The sequence below is a fragment of the Pelmatolapia mariae genome, linkage group LG10_11 (assembly GCF_036321145.2).
Source record: "Pelmatolapia mariae isolate MD_Pm_ZW linkage group LG10_11, Pm_UMD_F_2, whole genome shotgun sequence".
NCBI classification, from domain to species: domain Eukaryota; kingdom Metazoa; phylum Chordata; class Actinopteri; order Cichliformes; family Cichlidae; genus Pelmatolapia; species Pelmatolapia mariae.
Genome location: NC_086236.1, coordinates 15,340,533 through 15,364,068, shown reverse-complemented (window position 1 = coordinate 15,364,068; position 23,536 = coordinate 15,340,533). Strand labels below are relative to the sequence as shown.

The 23,536-nt window shown below is 41.0% G+C and overlaps 1 protein-coding gene across 2 annotated transcripts in view; it reads right to left on the bottom strand.

Annotated features, from left to right (window-relative positions):
- LOC134636916 (transcription factor COE1-A-like) overlaps positions 1-23,536 on the bottom strand; it is an 86,930-nt gene that overhangs the window by 11,357 nt on the left and 52,037 nt on the right. For both annotated transcript variants that reach the window (XM_063487184.1, XM_063487185.1), the window contains exons 7-11: positions 19,053-19,134; positions 17,351-17,492; positions 15,953-16,086; positions 13,289-13,415; positions 4,585-4,673 (exon numbers count right to left, since the gene is read on the bottom strand). In XM_063487184.1, coding sequence (XP_063343254.1) covers positions 4,585-4,673; positions 13,289-13,415; positions 15,953-16,086; positions 17,351-17,492; positions 19,053-19,134 — 574 coding nt within the window. The remainder of the gene's footprint in view (positions 1-4,584; positions 4,674-13,288; positions 13,416-15,952; positions 16,087-17,350; positions 17,493-19,052; positions 19,135-23,536) is intronic.

Sequence of the window (23,536 nt, the reverse complement as noted above, 5' to 3'; positions counted from 1 at the left end):
GATAGAAGCAAGATTATTATCTGAACAAATATAACCTTAAAATGACGATCTGATGGGGAATTCTCATAACTATTCTTCAGGTTTTATGAATTAAAACCAGGTTAATGTTAAAAAAGGATAGAAACCACTATAGAAAAGTCGCTGACTTTTCAAAATAAAATGACACTCGTGATGTTGAAAACACAGCCTACTGTATGTGTCTTCAGGCATAACGGTCCATATGTGCGTCGCTGTGTACAGAAAGTGTACATGCACATACATATGGCTGGATGCTGAAGAGATCACAGTGACACAAACTGGCAGCTGAATATCGCTGTGTGTTTGTGTGTGTGTGTGTAGCCAACAAAATCCCCTGAATGTTCACTGAACAATTATCGAATCGGCTGTCCACTGGTAATCCTCTCACACACTCCACTGCCCCGTCTGTTTGTCTGTCTGTCTGTCTTCTTTTTAGGCCTGGAAACAAACTCCTATAACTTCGATAAATGGGCTGATCGATTCTCAGGATGAGCAGCCAAGACTGTGGTGTGTGTCTGCATGTGTGTGGCTCTGGCGCCAACCGAAACACCCCCACTATATTCCATCACCCAAACTTATCTCGCTCACACGCTCACACGCACATACTTGCAATCATTATAACCATTTTCACATTGTTCTCTTATGTATTCAGCATCGCACTAACAGATAAGACAAATCCACATGCAGTCCCTCCCTCTCTCTCTCTCCCTCTCTCTTTGGTGAGCAGCAATAATGAAGTCTCAGTTTGATCGACCACACGGCTACAAAATGATGAATTACCCAGCGATGGCCACACACATGCATCACACACACAAAGACACACTCACACACAGAAGCAGATACAAGCATGTACGATGAACCTTGTTCTAAAGTGGGAGCACTGACGGTATAACACAGTTTATAACAAAGAAAGTACAGCAGTCAGATGTCAGAGTTTCGTATTCAAATAAAGTCTGGCTTTAAAAGCTTTCTGTCATCAGAATGATTTTTTTCTCTTTTTTTTTTTGTAAATTGGCTCCACAGTACTGTAAGCCTCAGAGAAATGCATGAACAGAGGTGAGGGGGAGATGGGATTGTACACTTGTTTTTCTCAGACTTTTGTCAATCATTGTCTAATTTCAAAAGTGATCTGAACTCATTTGCCATGTTTTTCATCCTTTACCCTGTGCCTGAAGAAACTGTGACATGTCCCTTGGTGAACAGACGCTTATTATGTTAAACCTCACTTCTCATGCTCGCGAAGAACTTCATCTTGATCTCACCACGACTGAAAATCTCTGGGAGATACTTCATGTTTGGCTCTGATTAATCCTTATATCATCTGTTGCTTCAGTGTGACACCTGATCAATGCATGGCATTATTTTGGTTGCTCTGATTGTAGCTTTATATAAAAATATTTTCCATGACTTCATGTTGCTTATAATGAGCCTGACCAGTTTTGACGGGAGTAAAAAAATAAAATAAAATAAAACCAAACAGGGACACGACCAAATAAAACAGGCCAAGAAAAAAATACTTTATGGTGCTTTGGGGTCAGATGTGATAATATTTGGTTCTAAAGGTATTCATTGATACATTTATTTGCTCGGCGTGCTCATTTGTTTTATTTTAACTGACAAACTTAAGCCAAAAAAAGAAAATATGTCAACTACGGCCGAGATAAGGCAAGATTGTTCAACTCCCCCTTTAAATATTTCACTTTTCATCACTTTTCTCATGAAGAGTTTTTTGGATTAAGGAATGCACACCTGCTATGTGCAAGAAGAAGAAACAGAAGAAAAAAACAACTTAATTAGCATCCAGTGTTGCCAGTTAGTTAAGTGGCAATTTTGTCACATTACCAGCATATTTTGCAGAAAGCTTCAACTCAAACACAGCAGATTTTTCAATGTGATCTAAGTTTATTATTCCCCCCTTTTCTATTTCATGTGAAACACAACAAAACAAGCTGGAAGCATTATGTATTACATGTTAGCAGGGCGTGTCTCCTGCTCACAAATTAAGCAGAAAGTCAGATTATGCTTGAAAAAGTGAGTCAGTCACTTCTCTGACTCAGCCTTTACCAGAAGCTCCTACTAACATCACTTATGGTATTGCACGCTTCAGGTTGCGAACCTCATTTCCTGCACAGATTTTTCTGCAGCACTTATTGCATTTATAGTAAGCTGAAACAGGACAGGCCTGCTCAGAAAAGCTTTTAAAAGAGTTAAATCTTCTCTGATGGGCTGGCTTTATTCCTCGTCTCCATCCCTGACTGTGATAACTTTTTGCACAATGTATGCTTTATTTATGTTAAGCCTTAAAAATGCAAAACACATTTTCAATCTGCCCAGTGCAACACAACAAACAACAAATGGACCATAGGTAATGAGTTACACTGAACTATCTTAACACAGATGTTAAAACTGCCTGTATACGCAGACCATTAAAGAGGTGCCTGTTTAACCAGTGCAAAAATATACTGAAATTAACTGTTCCTATTCTTGAGAAGTACTGAACCAATGGCGTCATGGACCAGGAGAGTGACTCACAACTCACAACTCACAACAGTGAGCTGCATAATATCCCATTGTTTGGGTTGTAAATGGATTTAAATGTGTTCTTTAAAGCAGCGACTTGAAAAACCTGTCCAAATAACAATCATACTACTATATCACCCATGATTAAATGGTTAAGATAAAATGTTGATGGTCATACCCCTACAGCTGCGATCCATCCTCAGACAAGACTATGAATATTTGTGCACAGTGAATATAGTATAGGTTTGAGTAGGGAAATAGAATGGTTATGGGATAAAGTGAAGATAGAGTTAGGCGGCAATGTTAAGAACAGATTGTTGCTACCGTAGATTACATGGACAAAAGTACTGGGCTGCACCTCTTAGATCCTACATCTTTGAATTTTAGGTGTTTTCAGTCCCATTGTCACTGCTGTATAAAATCAAGCACGTTCTAAAGAGCTCACTGAGTTTCAGAGTGGTACTGTAATAGGATCCCACCAATGCAACAAGTCAGTTTGGGAAGTTTCCACAGAAACTCAGACACAAAGTGACAGACCAGGTAAAGTTACAGAGTGGGGCTGCTGAGTGCTGAGCTCCAGTGCATAAAAACTGCTAATGCTCTGCTGATTCAAAAGCTGATAAGCTACAAACCTCCTTCAGCATTAAAATCAGCACAAAAACCGTGGTCTGGGAGCTTCATGACATGGGTTTCCATGTTCGAGCAGCTCCTCCGGGTGTTATCGCCAAACTAAAGCAGAGAAGAGAAAGTCTTTCCACTTGGCAGTCATCTTAAAAAGCCCCTGGGGAGTTATCAGTAACAAGGACAAACTTTTATCTCATTGAAAAAGGAGAGAGCTACAACTTTCATCTGCTGATATCTGAGAAAAGTTACTGACTTTGCCACAAATAAGGTTTTAAAAGGTTTTCCCACATTTTGTACTGAACATGTGACCTTTTTTTTTTTTTTTTTACTATTTTACACCTTAATTTATGGCGCAGATATTATCTGTGTCTCTGGCTCATCTCAGCAGAGCACTGTAAGCATTAAGAATAAGAAAAAATGATAATTACACTCAGCTACATGTTCACTATGACAACCAGGACCCCATCCAGGGTGGCTGTAGAGCAGGCTGTAGGTAGTAGAGCAGGTCACCTACTAAACAGAAGGTTGGTGGTTTGATCTTCATCATCTCATTTCTAAACTTGACCGTACTGTAGGTTTGTACCAGCTTTTAAGCAACAGTGAGCTCATTACTGTTTACCATAAGTGAAAGCAACAAATCCACCAGAGTTATGTTTATTGTGTAACGTATTGAACACGTTCCCACGGTGATGGTGCACATTACATGTGATTGATAACACATGTGGTTGATCCAGGGTGTCACCATGACCGTGATGACACAGCTGTATCACCACATCCATCACATCGTGACCAGCGCCCACTCTTTGATGATGTCACAGCAAAGACAGCCAATCCTGGACTAGCTCCAGCGAACCAATCAACAGCAGCTGTTTACAAGGGCATGACCCCTGCCTTCACAGATACACAATTTCAGACTTGAAACAGGTCAACTTGTGAGCTCACACACACACACACTTTGAGAGAAGTCATCCTGCATGTACAGAGCAAGATGACAGAGTTTGGTATCAAAGCGGAGCTCATCGTTTGGTGCTAATTGTTTACATCTGCTGAACCTTTAAACACGCTGCTTGATCTCCAGCTGATAAACAAATAATCAGATATGACTCTCTGATCTGGAAGAGATTCAAGCACTCACCCTGTAAATGTGGAGCTAAGAAACTGACACACAAAGGGTTCACAAAGAGGTAAAAGAACAGCCCACAGGAGATTTAAAAACACATATTCTTGTCAGAAATATAAAAAACAAGCATATACAAAGCAAACAAAATATAAGCACAAAGTTCTTTCATTCACATCTTTGTAAAGCTACAGTTTCTGTCCTTTTTGAAATATCCCTAAACAAAAGACAAGTTCTTGTTTTATTCTAAGTCCAACAAGCTGTTGTACAAATGGGCATGTTGTGAATGTGAACTGTTTCAGTACCTTTGGCAGCCTCTCAGGGTCACCAGGGTGCCGAGGAATGACCTTCTGTAGCCTCTGGAAGCCATAGTCGATGGTAGGTTCGTTTAACGCTGGAGAGGACAGAGAGAAACAGAAACAGAGGGAATAAGTAATATGGAAATTTCCTGAGAACAACTGGAAACACTCCATCTCCAGTGTTGACATCATGCTGCATTTGTGGGTGTAGCTGGAAAGTTTTCTGACATAAACCCATAACTCAATAACTGGGAGTTTAAATCTTTCAACATTGCACCTGCATTGAGTGTTTATTCAGCCAATCAGTGGCTACAGAAATAAGCTGTGGACACAACTCTAAATCACTACCTGTTAAATTCATGCTGCAAGCTTGTCAGCACAAAGTGCCACTTTACACATTATATTTGTGTCCATCTAAATCCATCTTTCAGGCTAGACCTCCACCAACTCCTGCTGGATATTACAGGCTCGCTCTAATATGTCCATCATTTAGCTGCTAACAGGAGGGGAAAACACATTATGGCTCTTTATTACCTTCAAATTTCATGACTGGATCTTACCACTACTGTACGGAAGAGGAGGATGCTTTTTTTTCAGATTTCAGGGTTTTTTTGGTGCAGCAGTCTCTTTGGAATTGATTTGACCAAGCGACAGCCAATGACCTCCATCAGCCCTCACCAACAAGTCAGAGCCTCCAGTTGCTATCCCTAGCAACTGGAGGCTAAAAGGGGTGCCCCAACTAGTCTTTAGGCCTTAGACTTGGTTTGCTAAAAATAAAATACTCATCTGGTAAAGGCAGACCTAATTCATTTTAGTCCTCAGATAGATATTGTGGGTCGTTATTCAGTGGGTCTGTGTAGCTACTTGCTTTTGTATATGTTCCTGAAGGGAGTCTCAGAGACAGGTAGTATTTATCTATTTTAAAATAAACTACGTGATAGACATGCAAGTCATGTAACTCATATCTTAATATAAAAATACAGATTGCATCCTTTAAAAAGCACTTTACCACAATCCCAAAGGCTTCCTGTCACAACAACAATATTGTAGCTTATTTACCACATTTTTTTTTATAGGCTACACATGTATGATAAGATTTTCCATCAGCCTTTCACTTCTTGTTCCACCATCTGCTGTTTCTAGAAATGTCAGCTTTGCTTTTTTCCATGTGCTTTTAACCACTTTTACGGTCTGAAGCAATTTTGCTGATTTGCAGCAAAATCCCACTGGTGTCATATATTGTAAAATGTACAACTAGGGACTGGCCAAGAAACCTTGAGAGGTAAAAACACGATAAGTCAAAAGATGCTTTCCTTTTCTCAGAAACAACAAGTTAGAGTAGCACCTTTAATGCTCTTGTTGCCGGTGTTCAGCCTGAGCAAGCATAAACAGACAGAATCACAACATCTATGGCAATCAGCAGGGGGAGATCTCACTAGAGAGGAGAAAGGATGACATCTCATTTTGTGACATTTTGCTCCCAAGGATCACGCTGGTATCAAGAAGCTTTTTTTTTGGCAAAACTGGGTTGGAAAATAATGAACCTGCTCAGCATGAGCCAACAAAAGTCTGAAAGTTAGAGATGAGGGCTTGTGACTGAAAGGTCGGCAGTTCAAAATCGGGCTGGGAAACTGTAACTGAGAAAAATCTCTCAGCAACTACTGTGGATATTCTCCCGAAGCAGAACACTGTTAAATGTTGAATGCTTGACTTGAGATTTTAAATTTAAAAAACTTGAAGAAAGCCTAGCTGTGAAGAAAATGTGCTGAATTAAAGCTGAATTGTGCTTCTTCAGATGCATGTAAGAGAACAAAAACAGGCCAAACAGGCCTGCTTCTTTTATGCCTTTATTCTACACTCTGGGCATCACATGGGACTATAACGTCACTGAGTAGCAACACAAATTCAAGAAATGAAAATCAGTTGATTACAGTGACAAACTGATATACTGTATCTGTAAGTATTAAAGAATATTGGGAGAAGAGAAGTTTAAGATCACCGGTCACTTTATCAGACACACACTAATATCAGGTATGACTCCCTTGTGTCTTCTGAACTGCTTTAAGTCTTCACGGCACAGATTTAACAAGGTGCTGGAAACATTTCTGAGAGATTTTGGTCCATATTGACATGACAGCATCAAACAGTTGCTGCAGTTTCATCCATGATTTCAATCTCCCTGTTCCATCACATCCCAAAGGTGTTTTACTGGATAAAAAACTGTTGACTGTGAAGGCCATTTGAGTACAGTCAACTTATTATTATTATTATTATATTCAAGAAACTAGTTTGAGATGTTTTGAGCTTTGTAACATGGCATGCTATTGTGCAAAGAAAAAGCCATCTGAAGATGGGTACACTGTGGTCATAAAGGGATGGACATGAGGCTGTGACAATGCTTAGTTGTAATAGTGTCCCCTAAGCCTTTACATTACCACAGCTGCCATGAACAGCTAAACTTCAGCAGGTCGTCTTGACCACATCTACATGCCTGAAGGCATTAAGGTGCTTCCATGTGTTTGGCTGATCAGATATTTACTTTAATGAGCAATTGAACATATGTCCCTTATAAAATGGGCAGTGAGTACATTTCTGCACCACTATTTGAGACATCTACAGTTGCCTTGCATAGTTTTAGCTTTATTTATTAAGGTTTTACCTCTGCAAAGCACTGCAGAGCTACATAAATATAATCTACAATAAATACATACATACCTTAAAACATAAGCATTAACTCTGGGGAGGCGGCCAGTCTAACTGATATTACACTGTCATTATTAATGGTAGCAGACCTGATAGAGCGCAGGCAGTTAATGCAAATATGTGCAGAGATGGATAAACCTGGTGCAGTCGCTAATGGTGTCAAAAGCACTTGTATGATAATAACACTGCAGGTGTATAATCTAAAGAGTTTTAAAGAGCGTTTAGTGTTCACTTTAATGTCCCAATTACAGCCCTCTGCAGTCTTTACACAATCAATATGTCAGTCAAGTAGAGACATGAAAGCTCTGTCAGTCAGGATGACGGCTTTAAAGGATTTTCTGTGTTTATTTATATGTGCTGAACATGTGTCTTCACCCCATTTTTCGACCCATGTATGCTTAAGTTGAGTGAGAGAATAAGTGAAGTAAAAAAAGACAAAGACAAATGGACACATGAATGGATGCACAGTAGGTGTGGGTTGCAGAGGGTGTGTCTGCACGTGTGTGATGTCCAAGTGTGCAGCTGCAGTGATATCGGGTACTTTCCACATCCAGCACTATTAAATTAGTTGCAGCTGAATATCTTGTGTTGTTTTCTAGTTTCTCTGAGTGTGTGTGTGTGTGTGTGTGTGTGTGTTTTAGATATATGTCTGTTTTATTATCACATCACACCCAAGTTTCTGGTTTCTGTTATGTCCTGAACCGCAATTTGTTAGCAAGATAACTTCATAAATTGCAGAGCTATAAAAACACCAGATGTTAAACTGTCATGGACAGTACTTCTCCCTGCTCCAAGGAAAGTTTTTGGACAAATTATGATTTTTAAGATCCACATATGATAATTATGTGAACATGATGAAGTGGTCTGGAAGGAAGTAGGTCAAGGAGGAGTAGAGGAGCGAGAAGAAATGAAAGCAGAAAAGAATAAAATCAGGTGAGAGGTGGTGAAAGGAGTGAAGAGAGCTTGTGTTCAAGCAATAAAAACAGACAAAGCCGAAAACTAAACTTAGTCATAGTTGAGAAAAACAAAAATTAGAAAAACAGCTGCCTAACAGTCAGCGGGATATCAACTGCCAAAATTAACTGCCAGTGTCAGATCCACACTCCCTGTACATCTCTAGAGACGATGCCAACTGTAATATCACACACACACACACACACACACACACACACACACACACACACACACACACACATATTCGTGTACAAATATACAAAAGCATGACTTTGAGCGGTTTCAGTACCTTAGGCCTCAAGTATCTCCAACTGACTCTTTATTAATAGAACTAAATGTTTTTTTAAAGTGGGAATGTTTGTGTATTTATGGATTCATGTAGCTCTGTAGTTACAGAGTGTGTGAATTTTGAAGCAAAAAGTTCAGGTGTCCCAAAAGATTTAGCAGTTTCTTAATGCACAGAAGCAACAACATCACCCAACAAAACTCACTCCAATGGTTACACATCAGCTATAAAAGGCATTATTAATATCAGATTAGGTTCACTTACCATAGAAATGCTGACAACTACAATCGGTGAACACTTGGGGGGTCTCCAGATGCCAGTTTTGACATAAGGACATACAGTACAGTTGTGTGAAAAAGTATTTGCCTCCTTCATGGCTTCTTAGTTTTTGCATATTTTTCACACTTACTGGGTAACTCGGTAAATGAAGTTTTTAAATGATGATTTCACTTATTAAGGGAAAAAAGTTATCCAAGCTTACCTGTCCCTGTGTGAAAACGTAACTGCCCCTTAAGGCTATTAATTGGTTGTGCCAACCTTAGCAGCAAGAACTGCAATCAAGTGTTGGCAAAAACTGGCAGTGTTTCAAGTTGCTGTGGAGGGGTTTTGGCCCACTCTTCTTAACAGAATTGTTTTAATTCATCCACACTCAAAGATATTCGAGTAGGAATGACCTGTTTAAGGTCAGACCACAGCATTGAATTAAAGTTCAGGCTTTGACTAGGCCACTCCAGAACCTTTATTTTGTTTTTTGAGGTGTTCAGAGGCAGACTTGCTGGTGGGTATCAGATTATTGTCCTGCTGTATAATGTAAGTGTGTTTCAGTTTAAGGGCAAGAACTGATGGCCAGACATTCACCTTCAGGATTTTTTGGTGGAGCAGAATTCATGGTTCCATCTTTTACGGCAAGTCTTCTACATCCTGAAGCAGCAAAGCAGCCCTAAACCATAGCACTACCACCACCATGTTTGGTGGTTGCTATGATGTTCTTTTTATGAAATGATGTGTTAGTTTTATGCAGATCTAACAGGACTTCCAAAAAGTTTAACCTTTGTCTCGTCAGTCCACAGAATATTCTCCCCAAAGTCATCATCCAGATGTCTCCAGATGTCTTTGACAAAATGAGACAACCTGTTTCCTCCTCAGAACTCTCCAATGGATGCCATTATTGTTCAGTCTCTTTCTTATTGTTGAATCATGAACTCTGACCTAAACTTAGGCAAGTGAGACCTGCAGGTCTTTAGATGGTTTTTTTAGGTTCTTTTGTGACCTCCTGGATAAGTTGTTGATGCGCTCTTGGAGTAACTTCGGCAGGCCGGCCACTCCTGGGAAGTTTCATCGCTGTTCCAAGTTTTCTCCATTTGTGAATAATGGCTCTGACTGGAGTCCCAAAGACTTAGAACTGGTTTGTAACCCTTTCCAGACTAATACATGCCACTGACTTTGTTTCTCAGTTGTTTCTTTACATTGTTGCATGATGTGTTGGTTTTTGAGAGGAGATCTCCTTTCGGGGCTTTTCCCTTTCTACTTGGTTTATTATTTGTTTAATGTTCAAATTTGTCAACAATATCTGAAAATGTGATAAATATGCAAAAAGGAATCAGGAAGGGGGCAAATACATTTCACAGCACCGTGTTAATCCAATGATATGAGTTGTGTCAATGATGAGTCTAAAAAAAGATAAACAGCTTCAAGACGGTGGACGATTTGGTGACACTGAAGCTTGAATCTGTTTCATCTCGACAAATTCTGCCACCCTTCTGCCTGTGAAATTATCACTGCATGACTCCCTCCTGCTCCCCCTTTACCTCTCCCCTCCTCCTACTCTCTTCCGCTTCATCTCCTTCCTTTTTTCTTAACTACACCTTCTGCCACTTTTATCCGTCCATCCATTCTTCCACCGCTCCTCCATCCTCCAGCCTAGTTCTTCCTCCAGAGTCCAGAGCTGCCATCAGATCAATACTCATTGAAGTTTCATGAGGACAGGCCATCCACTCCTGTTTCACAATAAAATGTGAACAGAGGAGGGAGACAGAAGAGAAGACGTGGGGGTGGTGGGAAAGAGTGCAGCAAGCTGTATGTCTAGGATTTCTCATGTGCATTTATTGTAAAATGGCGATGTTTTTCTAGTTATCTTGGGGTGGTGTTGAAACAAAAGAATGCGCAGAAAGAGGAAAAACAATGGGGTAAAAGAGCAGGAGGGGAGGGAAGCGGGTGAAATTGGGTGGGTGAAAGGACAGAGAGGACTGATGTAAAAGGAGAAAAAGAAGAAGAAAAGGAGGAGGAGAAGAGGAGGTGTGGTGATATTGATTCTCTGGCCAGCCAGCAGTTCAATACCACTGAATTATTGCTTCATTCTTCCCCTTATGAGATGAGATCTCTTTCTCCCGAGCTCGTCTTCTCTCTGTGACTTTCCGTGTGTTTGTATATGTGTCTATGTACTATGAGTGTATCTGCATGTGTGTATCAGTATATGTGATCCACTTATGAGCAGATCGATACTTTACAATCTGGTTTTAAAAATCCACCTTTCTTCCTATGCACCCCCCTCCTTTTTATGCATCTCCAGCTTTCTGTTTTTAATCTCTCTATTTCTCACTTCTCCCGTCTCCAAAATAAAAGCGAGGCTGTTTGGAAAAGTGAAGAAAAAAAGTGTAAAATTGTCACCATTTTTCAAATTTCTCTAAAAGTTTCTGAGCTAAACTTTATTTCTTTTTTTTTTTCAGCTGTTGATAATAAATCAGCTCTTTATACGAGTGTGTGTCCACACATGCGTTCATAATGCCAGCATTTATTGATTGTCACTTTGTACCTTTGTGTGTTTATAGTTTATGGTGTGTGATGTCGAGAATGTTAATTTTTCCCATCGGGCAGATGAGGCAGCCATACGGCACCATGTGTGTATGTAGAGTGTGTGTATGTGTGTTTGTATGTGTGTGTGTGTGTGTGTGTGTGTGTGTGTATACATATGTGGTAGACCATCTGTTTACCAGACTAGTCACCATCTTTCCCTCATATCACTCTGATTTACAATTACTTTAAACTCCTGCCCCCGTTTGAAAGTGTGTGTGGTAAGTTGTGTAAGACATGACCCCATGTAAGTGTGGCTTTGCGTACGTTTACGTGTGGTGTGTGTGTGTGCGTTTTTTTTGCACATGTGTGCTCGTGAGTATGTTTAATTGCGCAGCCCTTACACCCAGAGGCAACCACAGCTTAAGCGTTGAAAAACCACCACAGCCAATCAGCTTTCACCACCCTGACCTTTCACCAGTGACTTCTAGCAAGGAGTCAACCTCGAGGCGGAATCAGGCAACCGCACTAACGGATCGCGTTTCCTGGGTCACATGTTGAAGCCATTAGCCAATCGCAAGGTCACGAGTGGGTCATCTCCGCCCAATAGGAGCAGCAGTTAGATGCCAGACGGACCAATTACCAGCCGGCTAGCCTCAGGGTCACAAAGATGTTGCGTCTGAAGAACACTGAAGTAAGCTGGAAATCTTTTACAAAGGAACTACCTTTAAAAGAAACTCACATTGCTTGACATTTTACTCCTCAAAATTTTGTGCAGCCATCATCTAACAAAATCCTGATTGTGGGTCTGCCATTTAAGCTTATAATTGCTGCTTTTTTTGTGGTGATAGCTGCGATTTCTGGAAAACTTCCAACACAGAAGCCCATTTTTCTTGCATTGTACAATCCTGACTGGTCTAAAACAGTCAGGATTTTTCAGTTCCTTCCCTAATACTGTTCTTCCTCTATGACTTTTTGTTGGGCATTATCATGGAATACACATCGAACTTAATTTAATCAAATAAAGCACGTGAAGCTAAAATGCAGACTTCATCACTTTCTTCTCACCTTTTGAGCAGGAAATATTAGAGATTTTATGTACTTGTCCCCAAGAGTAAAACTCACATTTATTCATTGTAAGTTTTTTTTCCATCTTCATTGATCATGTTTAAATCCTCTTGTAATGCTGGCGTCATTAAATGTCTCAAGACTCCAAGAATTTCTAAGGCAGCTACAATTTTTTTCCCCCCTTGTCTGAGAATCTGTGAATGACGTCATCATTATGGTGTGATGGAGCCATGTTGAGCGGATCAATACCAGACATCACATCACCTCCATCCATTTCCACATGTATGTGCAAAATAACACACACACACATGCTTTCTCTCCTTTTCCTACACTAGGAAAATGCTCACTCAAAGTCAACAATCCGGTCAGAAACGTGTGTGTTTGTGTGTGTGCGTTTAATGTGTGTTAGTAAACTGGGTGTTCTGGATGATTTCACTAATAGTTTCAGTATGGAGGGCTATAAAGAGCAGACTGTTTAATTGTAGCTGGTTTTAACGAGCCTCTGATTATGGCAACATTCTAACGAGTGTGGGTCGTTAATGTTGACTAATCTACAGTCATTAGTTCAACACTGTCTGGCCTGAGAGTGAACTACAACTCATAGATGTTATTCACACACACACACACACACACACACACACACACACACACACACACACACACACACACACACACACACACACACACACACACACACACACATTCAGACACAGTCTCACTCTCTCTCTCCAACACGTACAAACACACAAATGCACATACAAAGGCTTATATATGCAAACACACCTTTTCACTAACCTACAATGACAAATTAGACAATTTTCATATTAGAAGAAGAAAAACTCAAAACATATTTTAATTAAGACAATACAGTAAATTGTATGTGTGTCTAACTGTGTTCTTTGAACCTACCTGTGTATATGAACCTCCCTGGTGTGCCTTTGCAGAACTGTTTAGACTTGTAAGACAGAGTGACCTCTACAACCCCAGGGATGTGTCTGGGAGGCGTCTGCACCCGGATGGCATGTGGTGTAATCAGCTAGAAAAGCAAGGAACAGAGTACCAAGAGTCAAACCACCCGAAGAATCAAGAAGAATGAAGTATTAAACATCGGGACAATACAGCACCTTTAGTTCTTAATGTTGTGCAGCTAGGTTTTCTCTATTCATGAAAAATATCTCCACTGATAAAAAAAAGATGTTTCCTTTAAATCTAGTAATTCAGTCGCAGATTTATATAAACCTGCATACTGAAGCTTTGCTCTAAACTTTATTTTAGTTGTTGGGTTGGAGATTGATCGCTTCTTAATGATGTGAAATTGATCTCTAGCTGACCTGTGTTTATATTTGAGTTTAATGCATTTTTGCATTAGTCTGAATTTGAAGGTGGCATTTGGAGCAAAACCACTGATTCCTTTTTTCATTATTAGCTAAGATTTAAAATGAGCCATAGAGTCATCATCAGCAAGTGTGAGCACCTCTATAAAAGCAGAGGTTTTGGCAGGTTTCCTGGTCCGGAGCATTCAGGTGTGTGTTAACACAATGCCACAATCTTGCCAGGAGTGGTCTCAGCAAAGTCACCCCAAGGTCAGACCATGCAATGCTTGGGAAATTGTGAAAGTGCACCCAAGACTCTACAGCCCTCAGTTAGCATGTTAAATGTTAAAGTTCACAACAACACGATCAGAAAAACACACAGAAAAAGAAATAAAAAGTGTGGCTTGTTTGCCTCTTTCTAAAAGCCTCTGTCTAAAAAGAACATGGCAACATGGCTTAGGTTTACAAAGTTGCATCTGAACAAACCACAAGACTTCTGGAACAATGTCCCTTAGACCGACAAGACCATAATGGAGATGTTTGGCCATAATGCAGAAATACCTCATACCAACTGTCAAACACAGTAGTGCAGGGGTGATGACTTGGGCTTTTCTTGCAGCCACAGGACCTGGACACCTTACAATCATTGAGCCGACCACGAACTCCTCTGTATACCAAACGTTCTAGAGTAAGATGTGGGCACATTCGTCCAACAGCTAAGTTTTGGCCCAGTTGGGTCATGCAACAGAACAATGATGGGGGTGGCAAAATGGTGCATTAGTTAGCACCGTCACTTCACAGCATGAAAGGCCTGGATTTGAATGCACGTGATGTGGCCTTTCCGTGTGGAGTTTGCATACTCGGGGTTCTCCCACAGTCCAAAGACATGCATGTTACATAAACGGGTGATTCTAAACCGTCCGTAGCTGTGAATGTGAATGTGATTTATTGCCTGTCTCTTTGTGTTTGGCTTGCGGTAGACTGGCGACCTGTCCAAGGTGTAACCCACCTATCGCCCACTGACAGCTGGGATCTGTTCCAGTAGAAGACGATGGACAGAACAACGGTGCTGAAATGGCCCTAGTCAAAGTGCAGACCTCAACTTGGTTCAAATGCTGTGGCGGGACCTTAAGAGAGCTATGACATGAACTAATTGTGGTAAACCTCAATAAATGACGATGACAGAATTGCTCCACAATGATGTCAGTATGCTACTTGACTTAGTTTGAAATGGACCACAAGTTTAGGGTAAATAAAAAGAAAATACAAATGAACTAAATCCTGACCTCCCAGCATCTCTGTTTATACCAGGAGGAAGATAAATCATTGTTTTTGAGTCATATTCGAGACACACTTGAACCAGTTATAAAATCTTTATGGATGATTTTCAAAATATCTGTTTGGCTAAGGGTTGTGGAAAAAAAGTAGACAGGATGGAGAGATACAGACAAATCCCACTTGGCAAACATGTAATCACTTTCCACCGACGGACCTTTTTCAAACTGTGTTTTCTTGCTTCGAAATCAATAATCAGGTTGAGTGCAAATGAAGCATTTGGTTGGCTAAAATCCATTCGAAGGATGGAATGAGGAACGCCAGGAGAGCTGAGTCAGTTTGAACTGAACTGAGACTCTGTACACATGTTAGTGTGTGTAAGTGTGGCTCTCAACACTGTAAACAAACCCCTCAGCTCTTAACACAGACACACAAACACCCATCCATGTATGCCAGTGTGTGTGTACACACACACACACACACACACAGAAACACGGTCGCTGTTGTTGTTGGAAAAGAGCCACGGTCGCTCGGCACACACGGTGAGTGGAGTCAGAAGACAAATAAACATTCAGTCGAGGAGTGGAACTGGGGAAAAGTATGATAGTGAGCTGTATGCGTGTGTGTGTGAGAGAGAGGGAGTGTTTTTGTGAGCATTAAGCTGATGGCTATCAAAATCTGCTGATTTGATCAGTATTCCGGAGAGAAAGAGACAGAGGGAGTGTGGGTGAGGAAGGTAGTGAGGGGCGGTGGTCGCTCGTTGGTGGGGACTCATTAGAGAGCCAAACCTCATTTAGACAAACATTAACACACATACACACACACATACACACAAACATGCACTTGATCACACACAGTTAAGAGCCTGACCATGACGAAAAGTGTGTTTTCATATTGAATTACTTCCAAAGCTCCGAAGGCAAAAACACACAGTTGAGGGGTTGAAACAACACTGGGGCAGGATGATGACGGCTGGTAAACTGACCTCGCTCCAAACCAGCATAGTACCGAAGATTACTTGGAGACCGTCGAAGAAATTGTCTCCTATGATGATGACAGTAGCACCTCCCGTAGTCCAGCCCTCACTGGGACTTATGGCTTTAATGCAGGGCGCTGCTCCTGGAGCATATAGATGAGAGAATAATTAGATCCAGGAGTAAAAGGGTGAAAAAAAAAGAATTAAGTACTTTTGGTATTTAACATGCATCTACAATAAACTGCAGCTGAAAAAGACATGAAATATTAACTATTGGAGAAAAACACAAATCAGTCTGCAAACTGGAGGGGAAATCTGGCTTGAAGCGTTTTCATCCCTGTTGCATCTGCACCTCATAATTCATCCTGCTGCACCCGCGGATTCTGGCTGCGTTCCAGATCATCACACTTATTCACTGAAAACACTGCAGATTCAAAGACTGAGTCCTTTTTCAATGGGTCCTTGTGCAAAAAAGAAGGGTTTCCCCTTGTAAATAATTCTGCTGACTAAAATGATAAACACAGGAAACGAGCGCTGAAGTATCAAGTAAAGTCTTTGGGTTCTCTTCACTTCAGTTTCAACCATTATTTATGTTTCTGAGAAGTGTTTGAGTGGATGTGAAATCCGGGAAAGAATAGACTGTCATAATAACAGAATTTAACCAAAATTTTAAAAGAAATCACTTAAAGCTCTGAACCAACAGCAGTTAGTTTACTATTTACTCCTGGTAAAAGAGATTTATTTAAAAGACTCATACAAAAACCCCAAAAAACAGAAGCTCACTTCTTGTTTCACTGTGTAATTTTCCATTATCGTTGATTGAAGGTAGTTTAAAAGCATCATTTGGACGCAATCTGTATTGGTGTGTTTACAGTTTGTTGATCCCAAAGCTTGACTGGCACGAGATTAGGACAGTTCATTTCTGAAACTAATGATCTTACATGGATAAAAGCACACACAGACGGTTTGGTATGCATCACATGACTTCAAACAGAATGGATACAGTCAGCTTATGTCACTTCAATATGACAGAGTATTGTGTGTTTAAGCTCATGTGATCCAATCCTATATCATAACAACAAAAACCCGTCTGTCAAAAACCAGCTCGCATCTCAGTGTAAGTGTTTGTGTGTGATTATCAGTATGCAGCTGAATTACAACAACACCCCTTCTAGTCTGGGTTTGAGTATGAAAAAAAACATAATGATATTAGACTGATACACACACACTCACACACACAGAAAGCACCACACCATGCACTGTGTGTGTGTAGTGAGTTGGATTAGCCAGATGGAGGGGCAGGAATCACCTGATAGGATTAAACCATCAACCATCTGGTGGCCATGCTGCTTATGCTCTCAGAGACACACACACACGTGCTTGCATGCATGCACACACACTCCTTACCGTGTTCTAGGTAAGACGGCGTCCCCTCCACAGGATCGAGCCTGCGGGCCCGTCGACCGTGTTTGGAGTTGTTGTGAACAAACATGTTGTCAGAGACCGACAGGACGTGTCCCTCCACGCTCACTGTCGTTGATACGACCACCTGGAGAGAGGTAAGGGAGTGAGTGGCAGAGAGAGTTGGGTGGACAATTGAGAAAATAAGGTGATTAACGAGGAGAGGATTGGGGAACAAGGTGGAAAAGGTGGACAAAAAAATGGGTAGGGGTGGGAAAGGAGGTAGGCAGGGAGGGAGGGAGCGGAGCAAGAGAAAGAAAAGAAAAATAAAAAATAAAAGAAAAAATGAGGAATTACAAAGTCGGGGGTCGAGGGATCATCGCAGGGAGGAGTTAAAAGCATGAAACTGTGAAAAGTTCTTTAAATGTAACCTGTTATCACTGCTATTACAAGCACCCTCAACACACACTAAGTCACTGTACACTCTGTGTGTGTGTGTGTGTGTGTGTGTGTGTGTGTGTGTGTGTGTGTGTGTGTGTGTGTGTGTGTGTGTGTGTGTGTGTGTGTCCTCCTCTGTCCAATAGTTCCTGATGGGTCCGGCCCTTAATTATCTCCCAGGGAAACAGAGCTGTCTTTTCTGGTTCCACTACAATAGAGCTGCACAATTAGAGGCACAGATACCGTCACACACTTGGTGCTGGATGACTCTCTCCATCCCGTCTCACTCTCACACACACAAGTCTGTACGCAAGAGAGCAAGCCATGCCAGAAAGACACACACACACACACACACACACACACACACACACACACACACACACACACACACACACACACACACACACTCCCATACTCATGTGCCACGGTAATAAATCTATCAGTATCTCCTGGGCGTCCAGTTTCTCTATTCATGCTCAAGTGGTGTCTTCCTGATTGTGTTGTGGCCTTTAGATAAGGAAATAATACTGAGTGCACTGCCTGAAATCTTATTCACAACCTTCTTTCTTTCTTGATACAGTGTCACAGGCAATGCATTCACGTGCTGTGTCTCTGTCACTTGTGGTCCCTCAGGTTTGCAGTATGCCGATGCATACTGGGAATGTTAGACTGATAATAAAAATGGGATTTTTCAGTTGCTTCTTCCATATCCTATTTATACGCCCATTTTTCTCACTGCTTATCCAGCTTATGGTCCTGGGCAGCTGGAGCTATCCCAGCTGACACAGGGCGAGAGGCGGGGGACACCCTGGACCCCAATCTCTGTCCCAGCCTCACCTGTCAGACTGCATAATCTCTTTCTTTTTGGTTGCCATGATTTTTTTTAGCATCTTTCTTTTATGATTGCCAATTTGTGGCCTATCTCTCCCTCTCTCTTACACACACACTCTGTGCTTGGCTCTCTTACCCTCTCCCCTCTATACCCCTGCATTGTGTGTATATTTATGCTCCAACTACTCAGGGTCAGGATCTCATGTTTCCTGTACAGGCGCTGATAGCTTATTTACTTACACAGAAACACACGCATACACACATTCCTGCGTATATGTGTTGCAGCAGCCATGCATGTGTGTCATTATGTGGTATGTCCACAGGAGACAAAGGGAAGGGCGAGAATGAGAGAAAAAAGACAGCGAGGTATAGAGAGAAGCCTCGACAAAAGAAAATGAGGAATGAATTACGAGAGTGAAGAAAATCTTGCGGTTTGTACCTGGAACCTCCTCATGTCTCTCGGGTTTCCTGCATTCTTCAAACAGTTCTGGTTGCACTTGAGGAAAAACTTGAGGAAAAATCTGTGGAGACAAAGAGGATAAGGCCATATTTGAGGTTAACAGCTCGACAATAGACCAGAGTGAAGACTGCTTTCCTCCAGAATGCGAGCTCAGGCCCAGTGCAGACACATCCACATAAACAGAGAGAGAAATTAATATTTCATACTGTGTGAAAGTCAAAATGAATTTCCTTGTGGAATTTGCTTGCAGATGTGAGGAACTTTTTTTGTTCCTAAATCCACAGCAGCTTCTTTGAAAAGTCCACAAAAAGACAGCGGATGAGCACATGAGAAGGGAAGTTTTTATAGTATTGTAGCAAAACTGCAGAAACTACGTGACTGTGAGGAAATCATAAGTTTGACCTTAAGTTTTACACTTTTTGTGAATTTCAGCTCTCAATAATCTAGCTACAGCCTTCCCGCTGTTTCCGTCTTTCCATAAGTCACGGAAAAGCACAAATCCAGTTAGTGTTAAAGATAATAAGCAACTGTATATTTCTGCAAAAATTAAGATTCAGGATCTACTTTCTTAACATTAACCCTGATGTCAAGCCATTAAAAAGTGGAGCTATGTTGACATTAGGTGTTTGAAATGGGACCATATGTCATGAATCTATATTACAGAATAAATCAAACACACAGATGGCCATCAACGGCAAACAAACACATCCAGGTTGTGTTTTGGTGTGAGCCAGCTGGCCAGCCTGGCAGAAGCAACAAGGCACACTTGCACAGAAAAACACAAACACCCACACATGTTCATGTTTGCATGTGTATTTGTGTTACATCTGTGCTCCTCACAGCTCAACAAAAGCAATACCCTATCACACAGCCTCAAACACAAAGAAGACCGCCACTTCCCTTCCTCTGCACTCATGCAAAACCTTTTACTTTGCAAATATATTTTGTGTTAATAAACAGCAGATGATTGTCTTCAGTTTCACTTTAATCCGGGAGGAATTTCTTTACAGAAACAAAGAAATGAGATCAAACAGTGTTACTAGCCTAGGATGAAAACCTAAAGCACCACATGAAAATTGAAACATAATCCAATACAATATTTTTTACATTAACCATATTTGCCATTTCAAAGGTCTACAGGACTATTTACACAAACTACAGCCCTCCAACATAAGATGTTTAAAGATAAGATTGAAAAAGACACCTCTATATCTCAGAAAATTATTGAATATAATACTATACTATCCTATACTATAACTCCATTATAACATTAAGATTGCAGAGCTATTGCATTATGTTAGATTTCATGAAAATATGTCTGTATTATCTCCATCCCCTGGTGGCTGAGCCCGAAGCTCTGCTGTTCAAGAGATGACAGCCCTTGAATTGGACCGCTGGAACAAAGCAGAGGCATGAGCGTGTGTGTGTGTGCGCGCAAACATGTAGTCCACATGTGAGTGAGTGTGTGTGTGTGTGTGTGTGTGTGTGTGTGTGTGTGTGTGTGTGTGTGTGACGGTGCAGCACAGCCTAGTGGCAGGTCTGAGTGTAAAACTCTGCATTAACGAGCTCAAGCTTCATTAGAACACCGGCGCTGGGATTCTGCATACCTAATTATCTTGACCCTTAACCTCCGGGTGACAGCCTATCACAGCGGAGGACAGCCACGGTGACCCCTGCTGACCTCCCACTGTCTAGTCCTTCTCACAACACTAGCATAGCGTTAACATGAGCGCCTCAGCTGACCCTGTGCTGTAGATCTCTGTGTAAAGGAGGCGACTGGGAGGCTTACACACTTCCCCGCTCATCTGTCTGATATACTAAAAAAAAAAAAAATGCAATAATTTACAAGTAAAAGACCTAAATTTCAAAGACTGAAAATAATATGGATTCAAACAAAAAATAAACCCAATGGGAAAGAGAAAAAAATTCACCTTTATAGTGTAAAACTATAAGCATTTTATTAATGTAACTCTTGCAAATGGTGCTGTAATTGAAACTTCTGCTTCTGGAAACGGTAACTAAAACATAATTTGCTTCTACAATGTTGTATAACATACATATAAGATAAAAAGTATAATAAAGGACAAAATATTAAAATCAAGACTGTGGAGTTGTTGTTCAAAAGCACTGATCTGATGGAAGAGTATATAACGCTGATCTTACCAAGAATATCATCTCTACACATCTAGTTAAAGTTTTAATGCTGTGTTGGTTTTTGGTCAACACAGATATATAAGTGATATGAATTATTTATAAGTTTTTAAGAGTCTCAGACAATAGAAAAGCAGATACAATGAATTGGGAAGACACAACATGTGTCTTACTCTGTTAGTTAAAACAAACTAACTGAATGGATTTTACATGCACTGTCACTGTGGTCTCATCTATAACCATCTATAACCACAAACAAGATTGTTTAAATTGTTTTAAATGTAAAACTAAACCTTGCTTTGACCTCAAAGTTATCCCTGTGTAAAGTTTAGACACCATGAGTGATTTTCCCACTGCTGGTGTGAAGGGTATTGCACTTTGCTACACGCATGCATCCAAGCCGGCGGTGAACTTTGCAGTTCTGACTATCTGTCCCACCTCAATCAATGCATTTCCGTGCTCCATGTTTGACTTCCTCTTTTCTTTTTCTCGCTCTTGACATAATCTCTCATTCAAGCTGGCATTAGTTGAGAATAAATAACAAGGCAGGGTCTGTCAAATTAAGTTGATTTTATATATTAAATAAATTTATCGCAGACCTTACAGCCTTCTTTCGTAAGCGTATGTTTTTTTCCTTGATGAATAAAACATAAGCAGGCTGTTGGGAATGATCAGAAGACTTCCAAGTATGAATATGGAACCATTTTATAAATGAGCACTAGAAGTTCACTGAGGAAGGTGTGTATTCCTGGGGGTTTGGGCTTCTAGTCTACTCTTTCACTTTCCCACAGTGTCCAGCTCAATTCTGTCATCATTACTCAAGTTCAGTCATCTTCTTACCCAGCCTCTGTGAGCCAATCAGGCTGTTTCATATACTCTCCTGTCATTCTGCCTTTTAGACTCTTGCATCCTGCCTCCTCCATCTCCACCTCACACTGGTCAGTGAGAGAGCTGCCATCACCAGCAACTAGTCTCCACAGTGTCCTAACATACCTCCTATCATCCGGCCATTGCTGAGACTCTGCTATGTTATATGTCCCAGTTCATTAAATCCTTAGTAAACTGGGACTTAGCTGACTTTTGCAGCTTACTTTTACAACAAGCCGTTGGCGCACTTGTATGTTGTATCGATAAAACGGAAGGCAGAAATAAAACCTCTGTAAGGCACTCCTCTACACCGCAACAGGACTCCTTTAGGTGCTCTGAGTAAATGAACTTCTTTATTTCTATTTCTGCTCTGCAGCTACTGTAACAATATTTCTGCTGCAGGCTCTCTTGCTGCTTTCTCTGTTGCTGCTCCACTGAGAAAGATAGGAACGGTTTAAACATCACCTTAATAATCACCACATCAGTATTACAGCAATAATTCCCCCCTCTCAGTGCATTCCTTCTATCACTGGCTCAGCTTATTGGTGATCTCATTATTTTTCATATTTCCATCTTCCACTCGACTCTGTCCTTTTCCTGTGTGAGTGTTTTCTCTCATTGACTGTCAAAAGTACATATTCTACATTTTAATGCAGTATGGGAGCGATCCTCTCTCCCCTTCACTTGACCCCATCTGGCCTAATCAACTGTGCTACAAAGAGACCCTGCAGCAACATGCACACACACACGCACAGAGACACCTTGTGTGAATTGATTGGCTGGTCCAGTCGCCGGTCGTTAAGAGGCCTCCAATTAAAATGGGCAATTATAAGGGTCTGAGTGATTGTGGGGGAGGGGAGAGCGCTTCCCCTCCCTCCTCTATCGCTCTCCCTCTTTGAGGCCCGATCATGTTCAAGTGATAACGGCGCTGTTGACCTTTGCTGCTATATTGTGAGTACCGCACTCACAGAGTTGACCTGACACCAGTCCTGCCTGCTGCACGCGCGCACACACGCGCACACACACACACACACACACACACACACACACAGGGGGAGCAGTAATTTAAACTAATAAAATGCAAAAGTAATACTGTCTTATGCACTTGTGATTTTTCATTATAGAGTCAGAGTGTGGATGAAAACATAGGTGCTAAAGACTACAACATCCAGTGTATACAGGATAATCTCTGTGTTTCTCATCTTCAGTATTCAGGGAGAGCTTGCAGCTGAATGCTAGCTTTACTAAGGTATTCTTAACTATGCAAGACTCTGCAACAGGAGAGCACTTTTTTTAGTGTGATTTATTTTTATAAACTCAGATGTTGCTGGGTTGTTAGCATGCTATATTGTTAATACTGATGCTACTAAAACAAAGTGCTAGGCAACCGCAAAATATAATCAGCCAGAAGGTCTTGCGGATAAACAATCAACTATCTCTATTTC